This window comes from Danio aesculapii, chromosome 12, assembly GCF_903798145.1.
Source record: "Danio aesculapii chromosome 12, fDanAes4.1, whole genome shotgun sequence".
Classification (NCBI taxonomy): domain Eukaryota; kingdom Metazoa; phylum Chordata; class Actinopteri; order Cypriniformes; family Danionidae; genus Danio; species Danio aesculapii.
In genome coordinates, this window is record NC_079446.1 from 28,458,370 (window position 1) to 28,483,092 (window position 24,723).

Consider the following 24,723-nt stretch of genomic DNA (forward strand, 5'->3'; position numbering starts at 1 on the left):
AGAAATGTGGCAGGCTGGCTGCACAAACAGGTTGCTTTAACTGGCATCGTGCTCCGAATACCGCGGGGACGCCTATAGACTGGCAGGACTGTTACATAAACACACCCTTATTTTGTGCTTTGTGAAGTTCAAGAAGAAACTTTCCTGTCAAACATCACCGCGAACTGAATACATGCCCCCTTTTCTACTGCAGCGGCACCGGAGAGCAGCGTGCTGCTGTTATCAGGCACTTTCTGTTCAGCTAGATGACAAAAGTGCGACTTGTAGCTGTTCCGTAGGAAGTAAACAAGCCAAACTGTCACTTCGGCGATATAAACATGTTCATCCATCACCATAGGCTAAAATGTTTACCATCAAAGGTTATTTTTAGGATTCTGCTAGCCGCTAGCTACCTGCTACCACACATACAGCGGAACAGCCCATTGCAGATATACTAAACAAAGTTTGCTGTTAACGAAAATAAAACAAAATCCTCCCGACCAAGCGGTCTGTTGTCAAACATGTATTTATGAAAGCATTTCCACCACTTCAATCGCTCAGTCTGTTTCGTGTGAAACCAAATCAGCCGCATCGGACCAAACAGGTACATTTTGAGCGAGAAAATAAGTTTCAGTTCGGTCGAATCAAAAGAGGAAAGCCCAGCAGTGACGAGCAACAGAGCCAATCCTAAGTAGCTGTTTTAATCAGAAAGCTTAACGAAGTGAACTCGAGGCAAAGGGGAATAAAAAGGGAAACAAAAGCGAGAGTCACTTGTATGGGACTGGCTGCGAATAACGGTCCGCGCTCGCGCTCTGTACCGCTAGGCGGAGAGAGAGTCGCGAGCGCGGCAGGTATAACGGTACACCAGATAGGGGCTATAACACAGCGCTACTTTCCAGCACTTTGAAGGGCTCGAGAAGTTCTGCCAGCGGCCCGGAGTCCACAGTTGAATGAAATCAGCCGTCGCCAAGCAAAGCGAAGGGTTTTTACTCACCGTTTGTCCTCCTCGGGTTCGCCTGCTTTCTGCGCTTACACCTGGGGCCATCCGCCATGATCCTTTCGCTGTGTCTAAATGCTGCTGGAGAGTCACCTCCTCTCGCCCCCACACCTCCCCTCCCTCCCTTCTACTCCACCTCCCCTCCCTGCACCTGGTTTACGACACTCGGCTTTACGACATTACCTTCTGGCTCCTATACCTCTCTCTCTGGCGCTCAGACCCCCGTCTCTGGCCAACTCCCGCCCCTCACACCACGCGCTCCCCGTGGCACTGCTGCCTGTCCGAAACGGTCACCGATCAACCTGTCCGTGAGCACGGAGAACACTTCTTCAGTGTCTGTGTTGATTGACAGTTCAGAGGAAGCATGACAGTTTGCATAAAACAAACATTACGGGAAAGTGCAACGGTAAACACGCAAACTGAATCAGGCGTCAGAATATGTATTATTTTAACAGTGTGAGTGGGGGCGGGGAAACTTTGACGCGTGCACCTGTTTATTGCGCGCGCACGCTCTAGCACACACACACACACACTCACACTATCACACTCTTGGCAGCAACTGTTTTTCATTCATGATAAAGTGCAAAACTACTTGTCATGAAACCTCCTCTAAAAGCTTTTATCTTATTGTATAAATGGTCACTGAGACTAGTCACTGTTTTTACCTATATGACTGATATTTGATAGGGATACTTTACTTAAAGTCAGTATCTCTACGGATATACAAAGTCTTGGCTACAAAAATAGATAAAATAATGACAAATTATTTATAATGAATGTTGTAATAGCCTATTGTTAAATATATTTCTGTTTTACTATATAATAACTGTTTTATTAATTATAATAAGCATCATGTATTTCTATTTTATTGCTAGTTTTTTGAAGTTATAATTTATTTTGTAAATTTACGCTATGCAGAATATAATTAAAACATGATTACCTATCTGATTACCTATTTCTGTTTTACAATATTATAACTGTTTTATTAATTATAATAAGCATTATGTATTTCGATTGTATTGCTAATCTTTTAAAAAGCTTTCAATCATTTATTTATTCATTCATTCATTCATTCATTCATTTAATCAATCATTCATTCATTCAGTCATTTTTTTCGGCTTAGTCCCTTTATTAATCTGGGATTGCCACAGTGGAATGAACTGCCAACATATCCAGCATATGTTTTATGCAGCGGATGCCCTTCCAGCTGCAACCCATCACTGGGAAAAAAGCTATCATGTTTTTTTTTCTTCTTTTTGTACATGATTACCTATCTGCACTTCATATAAGTAGGAAAACCGGTACCTGTTTTATATTTACCTTAATATATATATATATATATATATATATATATATATATATATATATATATATATATATATATATATATATATATATATATATATATATATATAGTGTTAACCCTTGCCTAATGTATAATATTGATTCTACTGTGCATTTAAAAGCTTTTGGAAAGCAAAGACACAAACTAATACTTTGAAGGATAAACTGTTAAAAAGTAAAATAAATTAAATTACAAATTATTCATAATGAATATAATAGCAGCCTATTGTTAAATATCTTTCTGTTTTACATTATAATAACTGTTTTATTAATTATATCAATCACTAAATGGAACAAATGAAGAATGGAAGGAAGGGCCGAATGAAGGAAGGACTGATCAAGGAATGGAAGGAAGGACCGAACGAAGGAAGAAAGGACCAAACTCTTGAAGGAAGGAAGGACCAAATGAATGAAGGAAGGATTCAAGGAAGGACTGAACAAACTAAGGAAGGAAGGAAGGAAGGAAGGAAGGACCAAACAAATGAAGGAAGGACAGAACAAATAAAGGAAGGAAGGACCAAATGAACGAAGGAAGGATTCAAGGAAGGACTGAGCAACTAAGGAACGAAGGAAGGAATGAAGGAATAAATGAACAAAGAACCAAATGACAGAAGGAAAAAAGAACGAAGGAATGAGTGAATAAAGGAAAAGCCAAATGAATGAAGGAAGGAAGAAAGGACCAAATGAACGAAGGAAGGATTCAAGGAAGGACTTAACAAACTAAGGAAGGAAGGAAGGAAGGACCGAAGGAAGGAAGGACCAAACAAATGAAGGAACGAAGAACCAAATGAATGAAGGAAGGAAGAAAGGACCAAATGAACGAAGGAAGGATTCAAGGAAGGACAGAATAAACTAAGGGAGGAAGGAAGGAAGAACTTCACAAAGGAAGGAAGGAACGAACAAATGAAGAAATGAAGGACCAAATGAATGAAGGAAGGATTCAAAGAAGGACTTAACAAACTAAGGAAGGAAGGAAGGAAGGACCGAAGGAAGGAAGGACCAAACAAATGAAGGAACGAAGAACCAAATGAATGGAGGAAGGATTCAAGAAAGGACTGAACAAACTAAAGAACAAAGGAAGAAAGGAAGGACGAACGAAGGAAGGAAGGACCGAACAAATGAAGAAAGGAAGGACCAAATGAATGAAGGAAGTATTCAATGAAGAACTGAACAAACTAAGGAAGGAAGGAAGGAAGGACCGAACTAATGAAGGAAGGGAGGATAAAATTAATAAAGGAAGGATTCAAGGACTAAACAAACTTAGGAACGAAGGAACAATTGAATAAATGAACAAAGAACCAAATGAAGGAAAGAACAAATGAATAAAGGAACGAATGAATGAGAGAACGAAGGAAGAGCCAAATAAATGAAGGGATGAACAAACAAACAAATAAATGAATGGAAGACAGAACAAACAAACAATGGAAGGAAGGAATATAGGAAGATCACTAAATACACTACAGAATGTTGTTTACATGTCCCTGCACAAACTGCATGCTAACGCATCAACTTTTCTCAGTGTAACCCTCACTACTCACTACTCTTGAGTACTCTTAAACGAGCTACTTTTTACTCATACTTTGAGTAATATTTACAAAAGATACTTTTACTCTACTTGCACTACATTTTTGGTCAGGTTATAGTACTTTTACTTGAGTATGATTTTTCAGTACTCTTTCCACCACTGCTGCATATATCCTTGTGACAATTAAGACTAGTTTCTCCTTCATTATAATCATATCACTCGAGTTTCAACAAAAAAACGACAGTTTTTTTAATGACTGTATCTAACAAGATCATGCAGACATCTTTAAATCTTTCATACGTTAGTCAGTTTTCCCCCTAAGTTTTGAATTATATATAAATGTTTTTATTTAGTTTATACGGAATTCAAAGGAACATAGTTTGAACTTCAAAGCAGTGCCATTCATTTATCAATTATTAAATATTAAGCCACATGACTGATTCTATCGGTGCTTTACCCACTAAATAGAGCGCAGATATGATCGTAACAGAATATTTGATCTAAACAGCAGTGAAATAAGCATATCTATTGAACTTCACAGTTCTTCAGGATGACAAAACTTTTGAAATAACAGATTATTAAATAACCGTGACAGTAGGTCTTACTCTATTAACCACCTGTATACTGCCAGAATTCTATATACACTTCTTGATGTGCAGTATAAGGTCTGTGTAATGACATATTAAACTATGAGGCAAATGTGCATCTGACTATGTACGCGATTGAGTAGGAAGGAGGAGGAATGCAGTGTGTGTCCCAAGGCACAGGGAGGATCATGGGACCCTCGCTGCAATGATTCAGTCCTCCACCCAAAGAAAGAGCTCGCTGTTCCCCAGGGATGTTTACTCCTCTGACTCTGACCAGGGAGAGAACGCGTGAGAAAGAGAGAGAAAGAGAGAGAGAGAGACTGACAGCGAAAGTGAAAAGCAACCGAATGACAGGGAAAAGTTAGAAAAGGAGTCATGTTTAAGGTAATATTAGAGGATGCAACACAAATGATAGGTTAGTATTTGTAGTGTTGGTATAGTGTATGAAACGTCTTTTAGAGTTTTATGCAGAAACCAAAACATGAGCTTGTGCATTCATATGACTTTGAAGACAAGGACACTTTGGACTGAAGTATTAACACTGTACCATCTAAAGGTCTGCCATTCTCTGTTACAGGTCACAAAAGCGAGCGCTGCAGCAGCAGCGGGCAGGGCTATTCTTGTACCTGATGACTATCAGGTTTCTGTCAGACCTCAGCTGGGTGTGGTGTACTTAGCATGGGTCTGCAGTGTACAGTCCGCATTGATTGACTGAAGACACTGTATAATCTCACAATGATATGATGCGTATTAAAGAAAAACATTCAAATAATTATTGTGTATGAGTAGTAATAATGTTTTTTGTAAAACACCATTTTTAAAGAAAATTTGATTTATTTATGTAGTCTGATATAATATAAGGGGTCACTTACATTATCAACTTTCACTTTTTTATTGAACTGTACCTTAAACTTCCTGTCGTGTTCAGGTCAAATCTGACCGATTTACAACTTAAAACACTCATAAATATTGTGTTTTACATCTGATTGCCTAAAGGCCTTATGATATCCTCCACACTATGCACTTGAACATATACTAGTGATGGTCACCTCTTTCATTGAATTTTGAGTGTTTTAATCAACCTTGTTACACCTGTGGTGTTCCCGGTCAAAAGTGACCGCCATAGGAAATGAATGGGTATCTAGACTACTGTATATTCATGCATCAGAAAGAAAACACACCAAGCACTCATGGGACAGAAAAGGTACCATTTTGTTTGTGCTTTACGGGTTGATAAATCATTCAGATGGATTAAATCTTTAAATGTTTTTGGTCAGACCCTGTGATAATTATTTTGATGAGCTGTCTAGTGGTAATGAAGCAAAGTATTTAGATTTCTGTCATCTATTGTTCATTTTGTAAGCATTTTCAGCTTATTTGTATTTTCACTGCAGTTATTCCCTTTCTAATTCTATGAATTCAAGTTAAACACTACTTTAAGACATTGATCACAGCTAAAGTATGTTGAATAAAAATTTGATAGTGAAAAATGTTTTTCTGTGCCAACTTAAGAGCAGTTAAAACAGAATGGACAATTTTGACCGGGAACACTAAAGTAAGGGATGGGATGTAAACACAACAGGAGGATTAAATATATCCTTAAGGTGTGACAAATTTTTTTAAAACAACTTTTAATGATATACATTGTCAAAATACAAATACGATTTAATTACACTTTATATACACTACCTGACAAAAGTTTTGTCGCATATCCAAGTTTTAGGAACAGCAAATAATAACTTGACTTCTAGTTGATCATTTGGTATCAGAAGTGGCTTATATAAAAGGCAAAGGCCTCTAGGTTACTCTTATTTTAACTATTTAATTAGGACAGTAATGTCTGACTTTGCATAGACAAAAGTCTTGTCACATAACAGAAATAATGTACAGTATAGAATATAAAGTCATGGTGCAGTGGAAAAAGATTTAATGTTGTGGATGACTCCCGTGAGCTTGAAGAACTGCATCCATACATCTCTGCAGTGACTCAAATAACTTATTAATAAAGTCATCTGGAATGGCAAAGAAAGCGTTCTTGCAGGACTCCCAGAGTTCATCAAGAGTCTTTGGATCTTCAATGCCTCCTCCGTCATCATCTTACCCCAGACATGCTTAAAAATGTTCATGTCTGGTGACTGGGCTGGCCAATCCTGGAGCACCCTGAACCTCTTTGCTTTCAGGAACTTTGATGTGGAGGCTGAAGTATGAGAAGGAGCGCTATCATGATGAAGAATTTGCCCTCTCCTGTGGTTTGTAATGTAATGGGAAGCACAAATGTCTCGATACCTCAGACTGTTGATGTTGTCATCCACTCTGCAGATCTTTCAAATGCCCCCATACTAAATGTAGCCCCAAACCATGATTTTTCCTTCAGCAAACTTGACTGATTTCTGTGAGAATCTTGGGTCCATGCGAGTTTCAGTAAGTATTTGTGCAGTATTTTTGATGATTTGGATGCAGTTCAACAGATGATTAATGGGAAAAATCTCCCTTCTGCCACTTTTCCAAATGATCAACTAGAAGTCAAGTAATTATTTGTTGCTCTTACAATTGGGATCAATGACAGGACTTTTGTCAGGTAGTGTAGTGCTATTTATTTTATGTGATATTATGAATAACATGCTTTTCTTCCATGACTTGTTGGACTTGTTGGACATTTTCAATAAATAGGGTTGTCATGCCAAAGGACAACAAAATGTTAAATTAAAAAAAGTAAAATATGAGAAACATTTAAAGACAAAAATGAAACTGTGCACTTCATGGGCTTTACAATCTTGATTGGGGTCTTTTAACTAATTAAAATTTTCAGTGGAATTGCCTGATTTAAAATTAGCATATGTCACACCAGAGGACATGGTTTTCAGTGACAAAATGAATTAAGTTCCTATGTTTTTAGAAATATATAGATGAACGAATTTTCTAAAATAGCTACTAAAATATGGCTTATGTGGCAAATGTAATAACACAGAAGTTTTTTAACAAGGAAATGCATGGAAGATGAAATATTTAACCATTTACTGCATTTTAAATGATGATAATGCTAACTATATTCATTTCTGTCATGTGTGACAGTGAAAATGCAATGTCATGTCAACAACCCTTATATAAAATAAATAATAGATTTGTTATTAATTACCAATTAATTTCATCCAACATTTACTGTTAAAGTGACACTAATTGGAAAAGTCCACTATTATTTACACTTCTAGGTTGTCTGAGGCAGAAACTAGTAATGTAGGCTGAATATCTGATGGATAAGAAACACAAAATGGAAAACCTTTGGCAGTTTTGAAGTCATCGTCTGATTTATCTTGTGTGTTGCTGTAACAAAGCAGTTATGACCCCAAACCATCATGTTTACAACTGTGGCAATGAGCACACTTTTTCAAGAGCATGTGACATTCACGGCATCACAATCTTTAATAGACATTCGATGGTTCTGGTTAAAGAACATGCATACCTGTCTGTTATTGTACAGGGACATCAATACTTTTCATGCATTTCATTTGAAAATGTTGACTGTCAAGTTTTACAGTGTATATGCAAATGGTCTTGGATTGAAGATTACCAAAACAAATGTCTTTTTTTTCATTGGATTAATTTAAATTAAATGTTTACCTAAATAATAACATTGTGTGTATGGACTTTAATCATTAGGACCAGAAAAAAATAAAAAAATAAACAATTGTAAAGGTCAATATAATGAGCCCTCTTAAGACTTTGTTTCCCAATTGGCTACAGAACAAACCACTGTTATCCAATGATAAATTTACATATCTTGCCAAGTTAACATAATTAACCTAGTTAAGCACATATTCCACTTTAAGCTGAAGTGTCTTACAAAATAACTATTAATAACTATTTCTGTAACTTGGGAAATACTTTATAAATAACTAATTTCACAGGAGGGCTAATAATTTTATAACTATATTTTAGTGGATTGATTTAAATGAACTGTTGAAGAACAAAACAACATTGTAAATTTTGATTTCACATGGACTTTAATCATTAAAAGCAGAACTTTGAATCAAATCCCAATTAGTAAAAAAAGCAAAAAAAATTTTAAAGTTTAATTTTTATTCCAACTCAGGCTCGTTCTGAAAACGTAACACTAAATAGATTTCTGGAGATAACCAAATACATCCCAGGAGCAGTTTTTTTTTGTTTTTTTTTTGCAGTTTTTGTTTATGCGAATCCATCAGAGGCCACTGTGTATAAAAATCTCATATTTTTCTCACGCGTGCCATTCATGCCTGCTGTTCTCGTGTAAATCCACCAGAGGCCGCTGTCGACTGACTGTTGACTAACTGACTAACCAATCAACTGACCCACCCTCCTCCATCCCTAAACCTAACCAATAGTGTTTTAAAAAGCATCAATTGACCCACCCACAACCTTCCCAAAACCCAACTCATAATGTTTTGAAAAGCACTCCAGTCCAGAAAAAGAAAAGCCCTTGCCTGACATTTACCACATTCTCACCCTGTTATTTCCTTGTTTATTTTATTTTTTGCCTTCTGTTTTTGTCTTACCTGCTTTCTGGAACCATTCTTCGCCAGACTCAAAATCCGTCGTCATGGTCAACTCCTCTCGGCATCTCAAGTCCACCGATGTACATGGCGAGCCACTGGACAAACTTGTAACAGCAGAAAAGCTGTCTATATGGATGTAAGCAGTCAGCTGGTAGCACAAAAAGGAATGGCATCATACCGCCTCGTAGCATTCAGTTTAAAGACGAAATGCAGCCATATGTACTTCTGGCTACATAATTCATGATCTTCAGAAATGTATATAGGGGTATGTTTTCAGAATGAGCCTATGTTGTTTTATTCACTCTGATCAATTAAGTAAAATGATTAGTAACTCAAATTGAATTGACTACTTTTCTCTTGAACTAATCTCGTGAGTCTACACTGCACACGAGTTTTGTTGCATCACAGTAGTTTTAGGCACAGTGCCAGAGTAGACATAATGACGGTTACTAATAACGTTCCATAATGTAGACAGTATTACAGATTATAATGAGTAATGAATAACTGTAACAGAAAAGAGTACACTAATAAAAGACACATGCGTTTGGATCAGATCAACAAAGCAAAATGATTTGACTTAATGAACAAATAAATTATCAATTTACTTCACTTTTTAACTGATTATTTACAAGTAAATTATTTATAGTCTCTTTTTCCTTGTTGGATGACAGATTTGTCATATTTAGGTTACCCCATTCCTTCAGCATCCTGTGTGTTCTCATTTTGCACATCAGCTGCCAGGATGATCATGCTATGAAAACTGTTTCCATAAAATGCATCCAGATAATGAGGTCTGAAAGGAACTATGACCCTCTTAAACACTGCTAAAGCCGTTTATGTTTAATCATATCTGCAAACGCTCTACAGGTGAGCAATGGTCATGAGAACAGGAAGTGGAAAAGGAAATGAAACAATGGTTTGGAGACAAATGACAGGTCAATTTCATTCTGAATGTTTAGAGAGAAGACAAGCTCTGTGTTGAAAGCAATATCCTCTAAGTACATAGCGGAATCTTTGCAGAGAGAAAAAAAAGCTCCAACATTAGTTTAGAGACGCCCCTGGTAGTAGCCTCAAATACCCTCCCCGTCATCTGTCTAACCCTCTCCAACCCATGGCCTCTTTCACTTCATCAAACAGACAACGGACAGAGCTGAGTAAGGTGCCTGTCCCTTCATCATTAAGCCAGTTCGCTCTGCCTATGGCTGCTGACAGTGAATTATTCAACAGGACAAAGTGCTCTGTGGCTGTGAGAAGGGTTTACAGAGCAACAGATAATAATAGCATTAATGTCTATAGAATCTCATTAAGAGAATTAGCATGGGCTTTCTGCCTTATATATATATATAAAGATATAGAAATACTTTTACTTGTCTACAGGCTATGATCATCGAGAATCATATTGAATTACTGCATTGCGATTTTTGATTAAAACATTTACTACTTTAGCTACTTTCTTTGTTGTATTTTTGATTTAGGGGTCAAATGTGATCAGGAAATATTTGAATGTGATTAACTAATTAGGCTTATGTTAGGTGGAGTCAGCTCTCACTTATTTGCTATAGTTAAATTTCATAACACGCCAATTACATGTGATACTAATTTCAATTTCCGATTCAGGTGCCTATGGGAGAAACGACTAGGAATAATAAACGGCAGAAAACGTTCAAACTACTTGCTCTACAAACTTGTCTTTGCATGACTATACACACAAAACAGAATAATATAATAAGAAAGTATCAGTTTGCAACTTCATGCAGCAAAACAAGCTGTTTTTAATGTCTAAAAATGAATGGAAGTCAAAGAGACCGGAAGTCTTGAGCCAAAAGGATTCAAATGGCTGCGCCTGGTCGCACACAGAGAATAACGTGACTAGAAGACATATTTTGTATGTATATATAGGGCTTATATGTGGATAAAAAGAAGCAATACAGAAGACCCATATGGCCGGTATATGCATATATATGCACCTCAATTTTGGCTATATGTGGCATATATACAGCATATATATTATCATATATGTGCATATATACTGCATACAGGTTTCATATATGCACATTTATCCTCATATAGGTTCTTTCCATGTGGGTTTGACATGCGGCATGGAAAAGAGTGATGTGGAAAAGGGCGGACAGGTTTGGCTGTCCATAATGAAGGGGTTTGAGGTATGTTCCCCTACTGGCAATAACCATCGCAATAATTGGGAGCTGAGGTAGAGTAGAGTTGCCGAAAGAATTTGTTGGAAGAAGTGAGGTAAGCGGCTTCTGGGGGATTAAATGAACATCATCCTTCTGAACTTTCATTTGTATGTGGTGCCGCTGTCCTAAAAGAAATCGACAGAATTGTGCTGACACAGTGAGGACTTGGAATGGCAGAACGGTAAAAATATTATTTCATGGTTTAGCTAGTCTTTGACCAGGCACCAGTTAAATTCTCCCCATGTGCCAGAGACCGGAGCAGCTGTCCAGCTGAGTTGGCTCCAGGTGCCACTAAGGTCCAGCAGGCGGGCCGGCGGCAAGCACAGGCACAAAGTGAAGGTGAAAAACAGACGTTCCCTGGCTAAGAGAAAAAGAAGAAAAGCATTTCAGTGAAGGGCAGGCTTCATCAGAGATCAATGATGAGGCGTTTTGAAAACCACACACGCACTCTCTCTCTGCTGGTGCTAACCGACTGGAAAAAGACTGGGCCATTATTCTGTGGAAAGTCCGGTCTATTCCCATTTTCCTTGGATGCTGCCACTTCAACATGAAGTCATATTTTCTCGCAATGATGGAAAACAAAGAGTAAAAATAATGCTACTGCAAATATTAAAGCTGCATAATAGCACTCACCATGCTATTAAAATAGCAGTCTAAATGCCAGTAGTCTCTATTCCTAGGTACTGGTGACGGGACCACCCAGCAGGACCAAATTAAATCCCAACAATATCTGCCATCCAAGAGCTGCTGCTTTCAATCCGCTGGGTACACTGAGGGTGGCGGTTTAACAGGAGCGGTGTGGTGACTTCATCAATGGAGGTTTTATTTTTCATTAAAGCAGCTGACCTCATACTACAGCCAATTTATCCGGTCATTTTTTTCCACTGTACATCCTTGTCTTCACCTGTTACCTATTCGAATCCTATTTACCTTTTCCTTTCACTGGGTTAAGAGAAGGAATGAAGACAGGAAGAAAGAGTGTAAAAGGAAGAGACAAGATAGAAGGAGAGACAGCAACATGAGTCGGTGGGGGCAGAAAGCTATCCTCACTGCTCTACATTAAGGGATCAGGCCGCGTCTGTCATGGATTGGTCAGGCTCTCACGACCCCCACTCACGAAGATCACCATCACCTGACTTCTAATGAGCACACAGCTGCATCACATTCACGAGCACCAGATAAAAGCACAGCACTCCAGTCGCTCATTGTCCGGGCTCGTCTCGACGAAAGCGGACAACTGAGCGACCACTCAGCGTAGTCATCCTCAGCTAAAACAAACGATTTACTTACCTGTTCTCTTTGTATTCCTCCTAGTCTTCCTGGTCCTCCCGAATCGTCCTGTCTTCCAGTCCTTCCAAGTCTGTGTCATCCTCTGTCAGCTGTATCTGGTGTGTGCTGTCCATCCTCGTGTATTCCTGTTACCCAGCCACGGAGGAAAAGACCCCAACATCATTCCTGATCCTCCTGGCTATCCTTCATGTGCTCCTTGTTGTCATTTAATAAACACCCTAACGTTTCCTTACCTCTGTCTCCTGTCCGCTTCATAACAGAAGCCCGGACCCATAACGACGACAACATGAGCACCCCCGATCACCTTCAAGAGCTGGTGGACCAGTTGAAGCGGATTCTACAGCCACCAGCTCCACTTTCCAACGCACCACCAGCACCGAGCACTTCCGCCTCCACAGTTTCTTCTTCGGCCCTTCCTTCCAGTCCCATGGCCCGACCAGCGCCCTACTCAGGCGGAGCGGGGGAGTGCAATGGTTTTCTGTTACAATGTTCCCTCATATTCGAAATGCAACCTTCTCTATATCCCACAGATAAGTCGAAGATCGCCTACATCGTATCTCTACTCTCTGGACCTGCACTTAAATGGGCTGAGACGATCTGGAACCAAGCCGGGCCGGTCATGAATTCCATCACTACCTTCACGGAGTATTTCAAAGAGGTGTTTGGACGTTCTGATGGGGAAGTAGCCGCTGGAGAGCAGCTGTATCATCTAAAGCAAGGTACTCTATCTACACAGGAATATGCTCTCCGGTTTCGCACTCTAGCAGCTGCAAGTGGATGGAATGAGAGATCGTTGTTGACCACGTACCGGCTCGGCTTGGAACCCACTCTCCGAATCCAACTGGCCACATTAGATGATACAATGGGTCTGGAGAGATTCATCCAACATTCTCTCCGATGTTCCGATCGTCTCCGTTCCTATCAACAGGACACCATCACCCCCTCGTCTGCACTCCTCCAATCGCCTGAGTCAACAGCCTCTCCAGAACCAGAACCCATGATAATAGAGTCTGGAAGACTGACATCAGCGGAACGACAGAGGAGGCTGACCCGGGGTCTGTGTCTATACTGCGGTGTCAGTGGACACACCCGTATGGAGTGTCCCCTTCGTCCCATTCGGACTTCAGTGAGTGTATTCAGTACGAATATTGAACAATGTAAACCACTTACTACCACCGTACAAATAACTACTGCCTCTATTTCTCTCCTTGTCACAGCCCTCATCGACTCCGGGTCAGCAGGGAACTTCATCTCCCAATCCCTCTGTCGTCAACTCCACCTCCGTACTGAGGCGTCCTCGCATATATACCAGATACAACCGATAACCCAGTGCACTCGATCTTCGACCCGTATCCATCGACAATGCGAAGACATCCTTCTTCAAGTGGGGTTGTTACATCAAGAGAGGATTCAATTTCTGGTTCTGGAGGGTGCAAATATGGACATCATTCTAGGGCGCCCGTGGCTGGTGAAGCACGATCCCATCATCTCTTGGGGCACAGGAGAGATAAAGAAATGGGGATCTGGATGTACACCTGCCTGTTTTCCAAATCTCCCTCTTCAAGGTCGGAACCCCATTTCTTTGTTTGCAACATCGGTCGAGAGCCCTCCTGAGAAGCAGTCTATCCACATTCCTAAGGAGTACAGCTCCTTTCATGATGTCTTCTGCCCCAAGAGAGCTTCCCAGCTACCGCCGCATCGGCCATGGGACTGCGCGATCGACCTAGTTCCAGATGCCCAGTTGCCAAGAGGTAGGATCTACCCGCTCTCGCTTCCAGAGAATCAGGCAATGGAAGATTACATAAGGGAAGCTCTGAGTCAGGGGTACATACGTCACTCAAAATCACCAGCCGCCTCAAGCTTCTTCTTTGTGGCCAAGAAGGACGGAGGGCTGCGTCCATGCATCGACTACAGGGTCCTAAATAACGGTACAGTAAAATACCGATATCCCCTTCCTCTGGTACCAGCCGCTTTGGAACAGCTCCGAGAAGCTAAAGTCTTCACTAAATTGGACCTCCGCAGCGCGTATAATCTGATAAGAATACGTGAGGGGGACCAATGGAAGACAGCATTCGTGACCCCTACTGGCCACTATGAATATGAGGTCATGCCTTACGGTCTGGTCAACGCCCCCTCCGTATTCCAAAACTTCATTCATGAAGTCCTCCGGGAGTTTCTTCACCACTGTGTAATAGTGTACATAGATGACATCCTCATTTACTCCCGGAGTGAGGCCGAACATCGCCAACACGTTGCGGAGGTCCTACACACATTGAGAGAACATCACCTCTACCTCAAAGCGGAGAAATGCTCATTCCACCAGAAGTCGATTCATTTCTTGGGATACATCATTGACCAAACCGGTATACGTATGGATGGGAAGAAAATTGAGGCTGTTCTATCCTGGTCAGAACCCACTTCCATTAAGGAGCTCCAGAGGTTTCTTGGGTTTGCTAACTTTTATAGACGGTTTATCAAGGACTACAGCAGGATTACATCACCTCTCACTAATCTCCTCAAGGGTAAACCCAAAGGACTGGAGTGGACCAAAGAAGCAGCCGCAGCCTTCCGCCTTCTTAAGAAGGAGTTCACAAGGGCCCCACTCCTGACTCATCCTGACCCAAATCTTCCTTTCGTGGTGGAAGTGGACGCATCCACCACCGGCGTCGGGGCAGTATTATCTCAACATCATGATACACCGCCCCGACTGCATCCCTGTGCCTATTTCTCTCGGAAGTTGAGCCCGGCGGAGCAGAATTACAGCATAGGAGACAGGGAGCTTCTAGCAATCAAGCTAGCCTTGGAGGAGTGGCGTCACTGGTTGGAGGGAGCCAAACATCCGTTCCAGGTGATCACAGATCACAAAAACCTCCAATACATCAAAGAGGCCAAGAGACTATGTCCACGTCAAGCCAGATGGTCACTTTTCTTCTCACGTTTTGATTTCTCCATTTCCTATCGTCCAGGACCCAAGAATCTAAGAGCAGACGCTCTCTCTCGTTTACACGAGCATCACGATCATGAAGAACTCCCAACGAAGATTCTTCCCGAACACATCTCCATTTGTCCGATCACCTGGAACGCTCCTCCAGTCGTTGCCACTCCGGAAGCCCCTGCTCCGCCGGGATGCCCTCCTCATCGGCAGTTCATACCACCTGAACACCGGGTAGATCTGATCCACTCCTTACATACCTCGCTAGGCACTGGACATCCAGGGATCAACAATACTCTCTCGCTAGTATCCCAACGATTCTGGTGGCCAAACATGGCAAGGGATGTGAGGCAATATGTTCAGGGCTGTAAGGACTGTGCCCAATCCAAGAGCCCACGTCATCTACCCGCTGGAAAGCTCCATCCCTTGCCGATTCCGAACCGTCCCTGGTCACACCTAGGAGTGGACTTTATCACTGACCTCCCTTCGTCAGAAGGGAATACCTGTATTCTAGTCATAGTAGATAGATTCTCAAAGTTTGTCAAACTAATCCCTCTGAAAGGTCTTCCCACAGCCTTTGAAACTGCCGACAATATCTTTAATCAAGTCTTCAGGTCATTTGGTATTCCAGAAGATATTGTGTCGGACAGAGGTCCACAGTTCATCTCACGTCTATGGAAAGCCTTCTTCAAGCTCCTAGGTGTGGCCGTCAGCCTCTCTTCTGGATATCATCCCCAAACCAACGGGCAGACAGAGAGGAAGATTCAGGAGGTGGGACGGTTCCTGAGGACCTTCTGCAGTGGTCACCAGAACTCCTGGAGCCAGTATTTGGGCTGGGCAGAATATGCCCAAAATTCACTGCGGCAACCCTCCACCGGACTCACGCCATTCCAGTGCGTCCTGGGCTTCCAACCACCGCTCTTTCCCTGGGATGGCGAACCATCTGATGTCCCCGCAGTGGATCACTGGTTCCGGGAGAGCGAGAGAGTCTGGGACGAGGCTCATCAACATCTGCAGAGGGCAGTCCGTCGAAGCAAGGTAACCGCCGATAGGAGAAGGTCTGAAGAACCCAGATACACACCCGGACAAAAGGTGTGGCTATCCACCCGGGACATACGCATGCGACTGCCCTCTCGCAAGTTAAGTCCCCGATTTGTTGGTCCCTTCACCATCGTGGAACAGGTTAACCCCGTCACCTACAAACTACAATTACCCTCTCACTACCGTATTCACCCTACATTCCACGTATCACTCCTGAAACCCTATCACGATCCTGTTCTTCCCTCCACAGAGCCTGACCACGAAGAGGAACCCCCTCCTCCACTGCTCCTAGAAGAAGGAGCCGTCTACGCAGTGAAGGAGATCTTGCGTTCCCGACGTCGTGGTGGCCAGTTGGAGTACCTGGTGGACTGGGAAGGGTACGGCCCCGAAGAAAGGACATGGGTTCCCAGAGCTGATATTCTCGATCCTAGTCTCATGGTGGAGTTTCATGAGAGCCACCCTGAGTTCCCAGCGCCTAGAGGCAGAGGGAGACCACCACGGCGTCGGAGGTGTCGGCCCTCAGGAGCGGGCCCTGGGGAGGGGGGTACTGTCATGGATTGGTCAGGCTCTCACGACCCCCACTCACGAAGATCACCATCACCTGACTTCTAATGAGCACACAGCTGCATCACATTCACGAGCACCAGATAAAAGCACAGCACTCCAGTCGCTCATTGTCCGGGCTCGTCTCGACGAAAGCGGACAACTGAGCGACCACTCAGCGTAGTCATCCTCAGCTAAAACAAACGATTTACTTACCTGTTCTCTTTGTATTCCTCCTAGTCTTCCTGGTCCTCCCGAATCGTCCTGTCTTCCAGTCCTTCCAAGTCTGTGTCATCCTCTGTCAGCTGTATCTGGTGTGTGCTGTCCATCCTCGTGTATTCCTGTTACCCAGCCACGGAGGAAAAGACCCCAACATCATTCCTGATCCTCCTGGCTATCCTTCATGTGCTCCTTGTTGTCATTTAATAAACACCCTAACGTTTCCTTACCTCTGTCTCCTGTCCGCTTCATAACAGCGTCTCTGTAAATGAGTATTGATCCTCCTCCTGGCGGGATCATTTAGGAGATTAATGCTGGCAGTGCTGTTTGGGGGGGTAAAGTTCCAGTTGGTCCAGGGGGGGAGCCGATTCAGGGCTGCCCAGGACAGAGAGCCTGCTGTGGGGCTACGTGGAGAACAAGCCCCTGCCTCTCCTCCTAACCATCTGGACTAACAGCTCAGGGCGCCAGCTGTGTGGGGGAAGGGAGAAGATGGTGTGTCTGTGTTGTGTGGGGGGGTAAAGGATTGAGAGAAAAAGAGAAAAAGGAAGGAAGAGAAATGGAAATGCGAAGGACTGCTAAAGAAACAGGAAATCATACATAAAAATAAAGGGGGAGGCAAAATCAGCTAGAAGTTATTTGTGTTAGGCTCATTTGACACATGAACACGTTGAAGAATTGGATGATTAAAAAGTGGCAAGAACAGAGGAGAGGAACAGAAAGTGAGAGGAAAGAAAGAGAAACACAGGTGGCAAGTACAACCAGAGAAATAAAAAGATACAGGGTGAAAAAAAACAAACATTTACGGTAAGAAACTAGCAGGTATGGTGTTTTAAACAGTGAAAGACAGAAAGAAGTGTGGTGATCATGATGGATGGAGATGAAAAAAAATGGAGAAACTCGAACAACCCTTGGGAATGCGTTCAGCATGAGGCATTAGCCATCTTCCGTTACACAATGACAGTAAACAGAAATGTAATAATCTTAAACTAAGGACAAACCATCAAGGATCAAGGTAACTGAAGCGGGCATTTTCAAGAGACTAAACTGATTTGAAGACTGATTTGAAATGGCTTTGCGTGCACTGTTTTGTGTTGACATGAAACAGGATGTTTGAATGCAATGTATTGAAGGGCTTACCTTCTATCTCATTTTAAAGTATCCAATAAGTAAGAGGCACAATTATATTGTGCTATTGTCAGTTGCAGATGGTATTAAAAAGATGAAACTCACACATCAACTTTTTTACAGGCTACTGCATGTATTTTTGACAAACAATATAAGACTTGTGTCCTTCTCTGCTGTATATAAACAGTGTCAGCTCACATTTGAGGTTACACCCATGTAAACGTCATGCACTCAGGACCATTTGTTGAGGCTGTTGATTAGTGATTTTAATGTTGTAAATAAAGTGACTTGCATATGCTGACTTTGAGGAGCTCAATGTATTGCCAGGAGCCATTGATATTACTTTTGTTTGGCCTAGATATTTATGAAGCGGTGAATGCCTTGATTAAATTTTAATAATCACTTGAAGGTTTGGTCTTCTTGTTTTCAATCAACAGGTATTGTGAAGACAAAATTTTCAACAGGTTAAAGTTGAACTGCTTGGTTTAAGTGTGACTTTTGTGTGAACCGTGCTTCATACATCACTGCACTTATGACAATAGACAATGGGACCTTTTAACTTCAGGATGAGGGATATTCTCATTCTACAGAACATTGTTGTAAAGCAAAAACATAAGATTGAATGCAATGGTTGTCAATATTTTAAAATGATCAATATTTTAGATTTTCCAGAATAATTTAATTTAATCAACTTGTAGATCCTGCAAATAAAAAACTCGATAACACTTTACAATAACAGTACATGAATAATGATGTAGTAACATGCAAACTAAACATTACTTAATATGAACTAATGATGATAAATGTTTGCGCTAATCATCAACTAACATTAACTACAACGTAAGTCACATGAGTTCATGTGTCAATAACGGCTACCTTAATTACTTGTAAGTACATGCTTGTTTGTTAATTAATGTATTATTTACCACATTTATTTATGCGTAATTTAACCATCATGAACTCATAACATGTTAATGTATAATTATATCATGACTTTACTTGGAGGGGCACATCATCATTAACCCATTCTTAACTACTCATCAACTTGTGCAGTTTCTTTATGTGTTTACACTGAATAACAATAGAATAACAATAAACTGTTCTGTCAACATCAAAAGTTTAAACACAGGAGTTCATGATTAGTTAAGGATGAGTTAATGATGATGTGCCCCTCCAAGTAATGTCATGATATAATTATACATTAAAAGTTCATAAGTTCTTGTTGGTTACATTTAGCTTAAGTTTAAAGGTTAATAAATACATTTGGACACACTTTATTTTGATGGTCCGTTTGTTGAATTTAAGTTACATTGCATCTACATGCCAACTAATTCTCATTAGATTATAAGTAAATTGTTAGGTTGGAGTTAGGGTTGGGGTTAGGGTTATGGTAGGTTGACATGTACTTGAAAAGTTTCTTTTAGTCAGTTAAAAGTCTGTTAAAGGAGCAGTATCAACAGATATTAAGCAGACAGTCTACTAATGCTTAAACGGACCATCAATATAAAGTGTTACCATACATCAACATGAACTTACAAGTAATTATGGTGGATTGTAATGGTATTGAAAAATCATGCTAATGACATGCTAATTCGTGCTAGAAATATTCTAGCAACATGCTAGTTTATGCTAGAAACATGCTAACAACATGCTAAATCATGCTAGATTCATGCTAACAACATGTTAATTTCTTAGAATCATGCTAATTCATGCTAGCATCATGCTACTACCAACCACAGACACACAGCTTTTTACTGGCTTGTTTCAGTGTTTAAAGTGGTTACATTGTTGACTTAAACATTCTTTCAGGTAACTTGATACTTTTTCAAACTAAATAAACAACTTCCAACAGGCTTTCTTAAGCCACCATAAAGTTTGTTCTCAAACTTAAACATCTAGTTAAGGTATAGTCGTTATTCACACATGAACTCTTGTGACTCATATTGTAGTTAAAATTAGCTCCTGATTGGTGCATACCTTAACTCATCATTAATTCATAATAAAGTAATGTTTAGTTTGTGTATTAATACATCATTATTCATGTACTGTTATTGTAAAGTGTTCCTGAAAACTCTTTGGACTAATGTTAACAAAACTTGAACTTTGGTTTCATGGTGTTTCTGAATTTTATAAGTTCCGCAGCCAAAAAAAAAATGAGTTGTGACATGATTCAGAAAAACACAAACCCAAATAAATTTGTTTATCTGTTTCATAAAGACTAGTGTTGAGCTGAGGTTACTGTCGCTCAATGGGAAAGGCAGTCACGAATGCCATGACGACAAAACTATTCAAAAGCCCATAAGAACTTAAGGGCTCAACAATGGAATGTTTTGATGGCAAGATTGAGATGTCAATCACAATACACATCCCCTTCCCAAGAACAAGGTCATTATGATCTCACTTCCTCTTCTTTAGAGTATCCCAGGACAGGGCTGTGGTTCTGACATCTAGGAGTGTTTGGCCACACCCAAAACAAAAGCAGCTGATACTTCTAGAACACAATCTAATCAAATTCTGCTTGTAAACCTAATGCAGAATATGTTATGTGCAGACGAATACAGTACAAATATTAGCAATAGTCTTTTTTGCATTCAAAATGCAACTTGCATGCATAATTCATGACCAGAGGTGTGTCAAACTTACGAGCATACACACATATTTCTGTAAGCATATTTTTTCATTTAAAGTCAGTATTTTTAATTTTGTATGAAACATTTCCTGCTTAACTGAAACTGTGAAAGATATGTAAACAAATATTGACTCATGTAATTAAAAAAAAATTGTTCATTGTAAAATACACTGATTGGCCACTTTATTAGGTATTAGGTGCTCACTAACGCAAATTTCTAATCAGCAAATCACATGGCAGCAACTCAATGCATTTAGGCATGTAGACATGGTCAAGAAGACCTGCTGCAGTTCAAACCGAGCATCATAATGGGAAAGAAATGTGATTCAAGTGACTTTAAAAGTAGCATGGTTGTTGGAGCCAGACGGGCTGGTCTGAGTATTTCAGAAACTGCTGATCTACTGGGATTTTCACTCACAACGTTCTCTACGGTTTAAAGAGAATGGTCTGAAAAAGAGAAAATATCCAGTTAGCGACAGTTCTGTGGGCACAAATGCCTTGTTGATGGTCAGAAGATAATGGCCAGACTGGTAGAAGCTGATAGAAAGGCAACAGTAACTCAAATAACCACTCATTACGACCAAGGTATGAGGAAGAGCATCTCTGAACACACAACATGTTGAACCTTGAGGCGGATGGGCTACAGCAGCAGAAGACCGCACCGGGTGCCACTCCTGTCAGCTAACAACAGGAAACTGAGGCTACAATTTGCACAGGCTCACCAAAATTGGACAATAGAAGATTGGAAAAACATTGCCTGGTCTGATGAGTCTCGATTTCTTCTGCGACATTCAGATGGTAGGGTCAGAATTTGGCATCAACAACATGAAAGTATAGCTTCACCCTGCCTGATATCAACAGTTCAGGCTGGTGGTGGTAATGTAAAGGTGTGGGGGGTATTTTCTTGGCACACTTTTGGCATCGTGTCAACGCCACAGCCTACTTGAGTGTTATTGCTGACCATGTCCATATCATTATGACCACAGTTTATCCATCTTCTGTTGGCTACTTTCATCAGGATATGCAGGACATTCATCAGGATGTGCAGCCGACAAATCTGCAGCAACTGTGTCATGCTATCATGATAATATGGACCAAAATCTCTTTATATTAATATTTCCATTAATATCTCTTAATTTTTCCAGTACCTTGTTGAATCTATGCCACCAAGGATTAAGGCATTTCTGATGGTAAAAGGGGTCCAACCCGGTACATGTAAGGTGTACCTAATAAAGTGGCCGGTGAGTGTATATATGCATGACTCATAATTAGTACCCAAAGCCAAAACATTGGAGAACCTAGGAGTCTTTTATGGAAAAAAAATGAGTGTGTGAGAAGAAGTATCTTAGCTGAAACCTGCGTATGAAACAGGATTTTTTTTCCTGGGTCCTCCAGGTTGTACGGGTGAGCTAAGTCTGTCACGCAGATTAGTATAGATGCATTCCAAATGTTCCGTCAAAAATTCACCTCGCAACCACAGCTAAAATTTATTTTGTGTATGTTGGAACACGAATATCTTTTTTTCTGCTTATTTTGCTGGCATGTCTGAGAGGAAGAATCATGTGCTTCCCACACTCACACATACAGTACACACACTTCAGGCTCCCCATATCATTTAAGTGCAGATGTGAACACACCTAAAAGAAAAAGAGAAATAAAAAGAGAAATGCTTGTTACCCAGGTGCTTTCATCAAAGGAATATTTTCCACAGAAAGCATTTGGACGTCCTCATTACTTTTTTCCGAAGTTTTGTTTTCCGCTGGTTCAGTCTGTTCTCCTCACATTAGCGGTTAGAGAGTTCCATGTTTAATATGCAGGTATTTATCCATTCAGAGGTCCTGCCATTTGGTGGATAGATTTGCAGGATGCTAGTTTCTTTAAAGGCGCACTCTGTTTCATTAAAAAAACATTAATCTCATTAAAACAGAAAAATGTATATAGAACAAGATTTAATAATGTATACTCACATGCAAGAAAGACTCCAGTCTCATATGACTTAATTTTATGTTGGTTGTGTATAGAGTTGCACTTCTGTTTAATAAGAAATTACTTGGCAACCAGTAAAAATGTGTGTTTTATATGGTGTGAATGCGTATAGATTTAATGTAGTCCAGATGTGCTGCATTTGTCATGCTGTCCTATTCATATGGCTTACCAGCTCTTCACAAATCCTCACCAGTGACCTTATGGGATGGTAAAATGTCCATCAAATCAACCCTTCAGAATCTCATTGAAAGTAAGTCACTAGGAAACTTTTCATTTACTGTTTATTAAATAAACTCAATTCAGACATACCACTCATTTCACATAATGTTTTACACCTACTGTAGTGAACTGAATGTGATGTAATCTAATGTGATTTTGAATTGATCTAGGGCAAGTGCATCAAACTCAATTCCTGGAGGGCCACAACTCTGCAGAGTTTAGTTCCAGTCGTGCTTCAACACACCTATCTGTAGCTATCAAACAAGTCTAAAGCACTCAATTAGGTTGATCAGATGTGTTTAATTATGGTTGGAACTAAACTGTGCAGAGCTGCGGCCCTCAAGGAACTGAGTTTAACACCTGTGATCTAGGTAAAATGCTTCACGGTGGCCTCTTGAACACACTGTAACAAATAAAAAGTATGTAAAATAAGAACTGCTCATAGCTTTACTTTGTTTAAGGTCCGTTTATTCTTTTAAATTGAATTTTGGGAACTTGATTCCAAAACCTTGCTGATTTTTTGACATTTGCAACTGTATATTATCAGAGTTGATCATGTAAAAATAAGTAATAAACCACCAGTGCTTTTTTATTATTGTATACGCAATTATTTTTATAATATCTTAGACAATATATTGTTTCAAACTACTAAAAATATAATTAAAAATCAAAAAAGTTAAACTGCTGAAATAAATTTTCAGATTTAAAATGATTTATTTATAAATTATTTAAAAGCTGTCAAGTCTCACAATGGTAATTAAATGAAAAACACCCACGAATCATAAGATATACAGATAACGGTATAGTTAAAGATATATATTTACAGTGTTTATTATTTCAGTAAACAAATAAGTGAACTTCAGTCAGCACATTCTACAATGGCATCACTGATGTTTACTTTTGATTGATGCTTCATCCATTATGACAGCTGTCAGTAAATAATGTGACTGCCTTGACTATGTACAGTGTCCAGTTGTGGGTGATTTTTGATCAAATATTGTTCAGGAGATACAGTCTGAAATGTTCTGTAAACTTGAATACAGCACAAGACATATATGGGTTGATTATTACTAGGCCCACACGGAATCTGCTTGCACAGATTTCCGTAGATTTTTAGCCCATCATTGAGTATGTGTATTTATTTGTGTAAATATGTGTACATTTTATATTTATTCAGTTTTTAAATTCATTTGACTAATATTATTGTGATATAATAATAGTAATATTAAAATGTTCAAATGATTTATTTAGAATACAGTTTGTAAATTATTTTCTGTCTTTCAGTGGATATATTATATGAGAGATTTACTTTGTTTACCAAATAAGTGGAACTTACTGGATTTGCATTGTAAACATTAAATAAAAGCTTAAAATGTATATTTTTTTTAATTTCATATATTAAGTTATTAGTTATGATACTTCTAAAATAATTCTGAATAAATCCGCAGATTTTTTACAAAATTCTCCACAGAAACGTCCTCAGATTCTGTCTGGCCCTACTTATTACACCGTTTGGAAAGATTAATAAGGGGGACAATATGGAAGGGAGTGAAAATGAACTGGTGGTATTTTGGAACATG

General features: G+C 40.0%; 1 protein-coding gene across 1 annotated transcript in view; it reads right to left on the reverse strand.

Annotated features, from left to right (window-relative positions):
• zeb1b (zinc finger E-box binding homeobox 1b) overlaps positions 1-1,064 on the reverse strand; it is a 104,740-nt gene extending 103,676 nt beyond the window's left edge. Inside the window, exon 1 of the mRNA XM_056469052.1 lies at positions 974-1,064. Within this exon, the coding sequence (XP_056325027.1) occupies positions 974-1,031 (58 nt within the window). The 5' untranslated portion in view covers positions 1,032-1,064. The remainder of the gene's footprint in view (positions 1-973) is intronic.
• Positions 1,065-24,723: the final 23,659 nt, after the last annotated feature.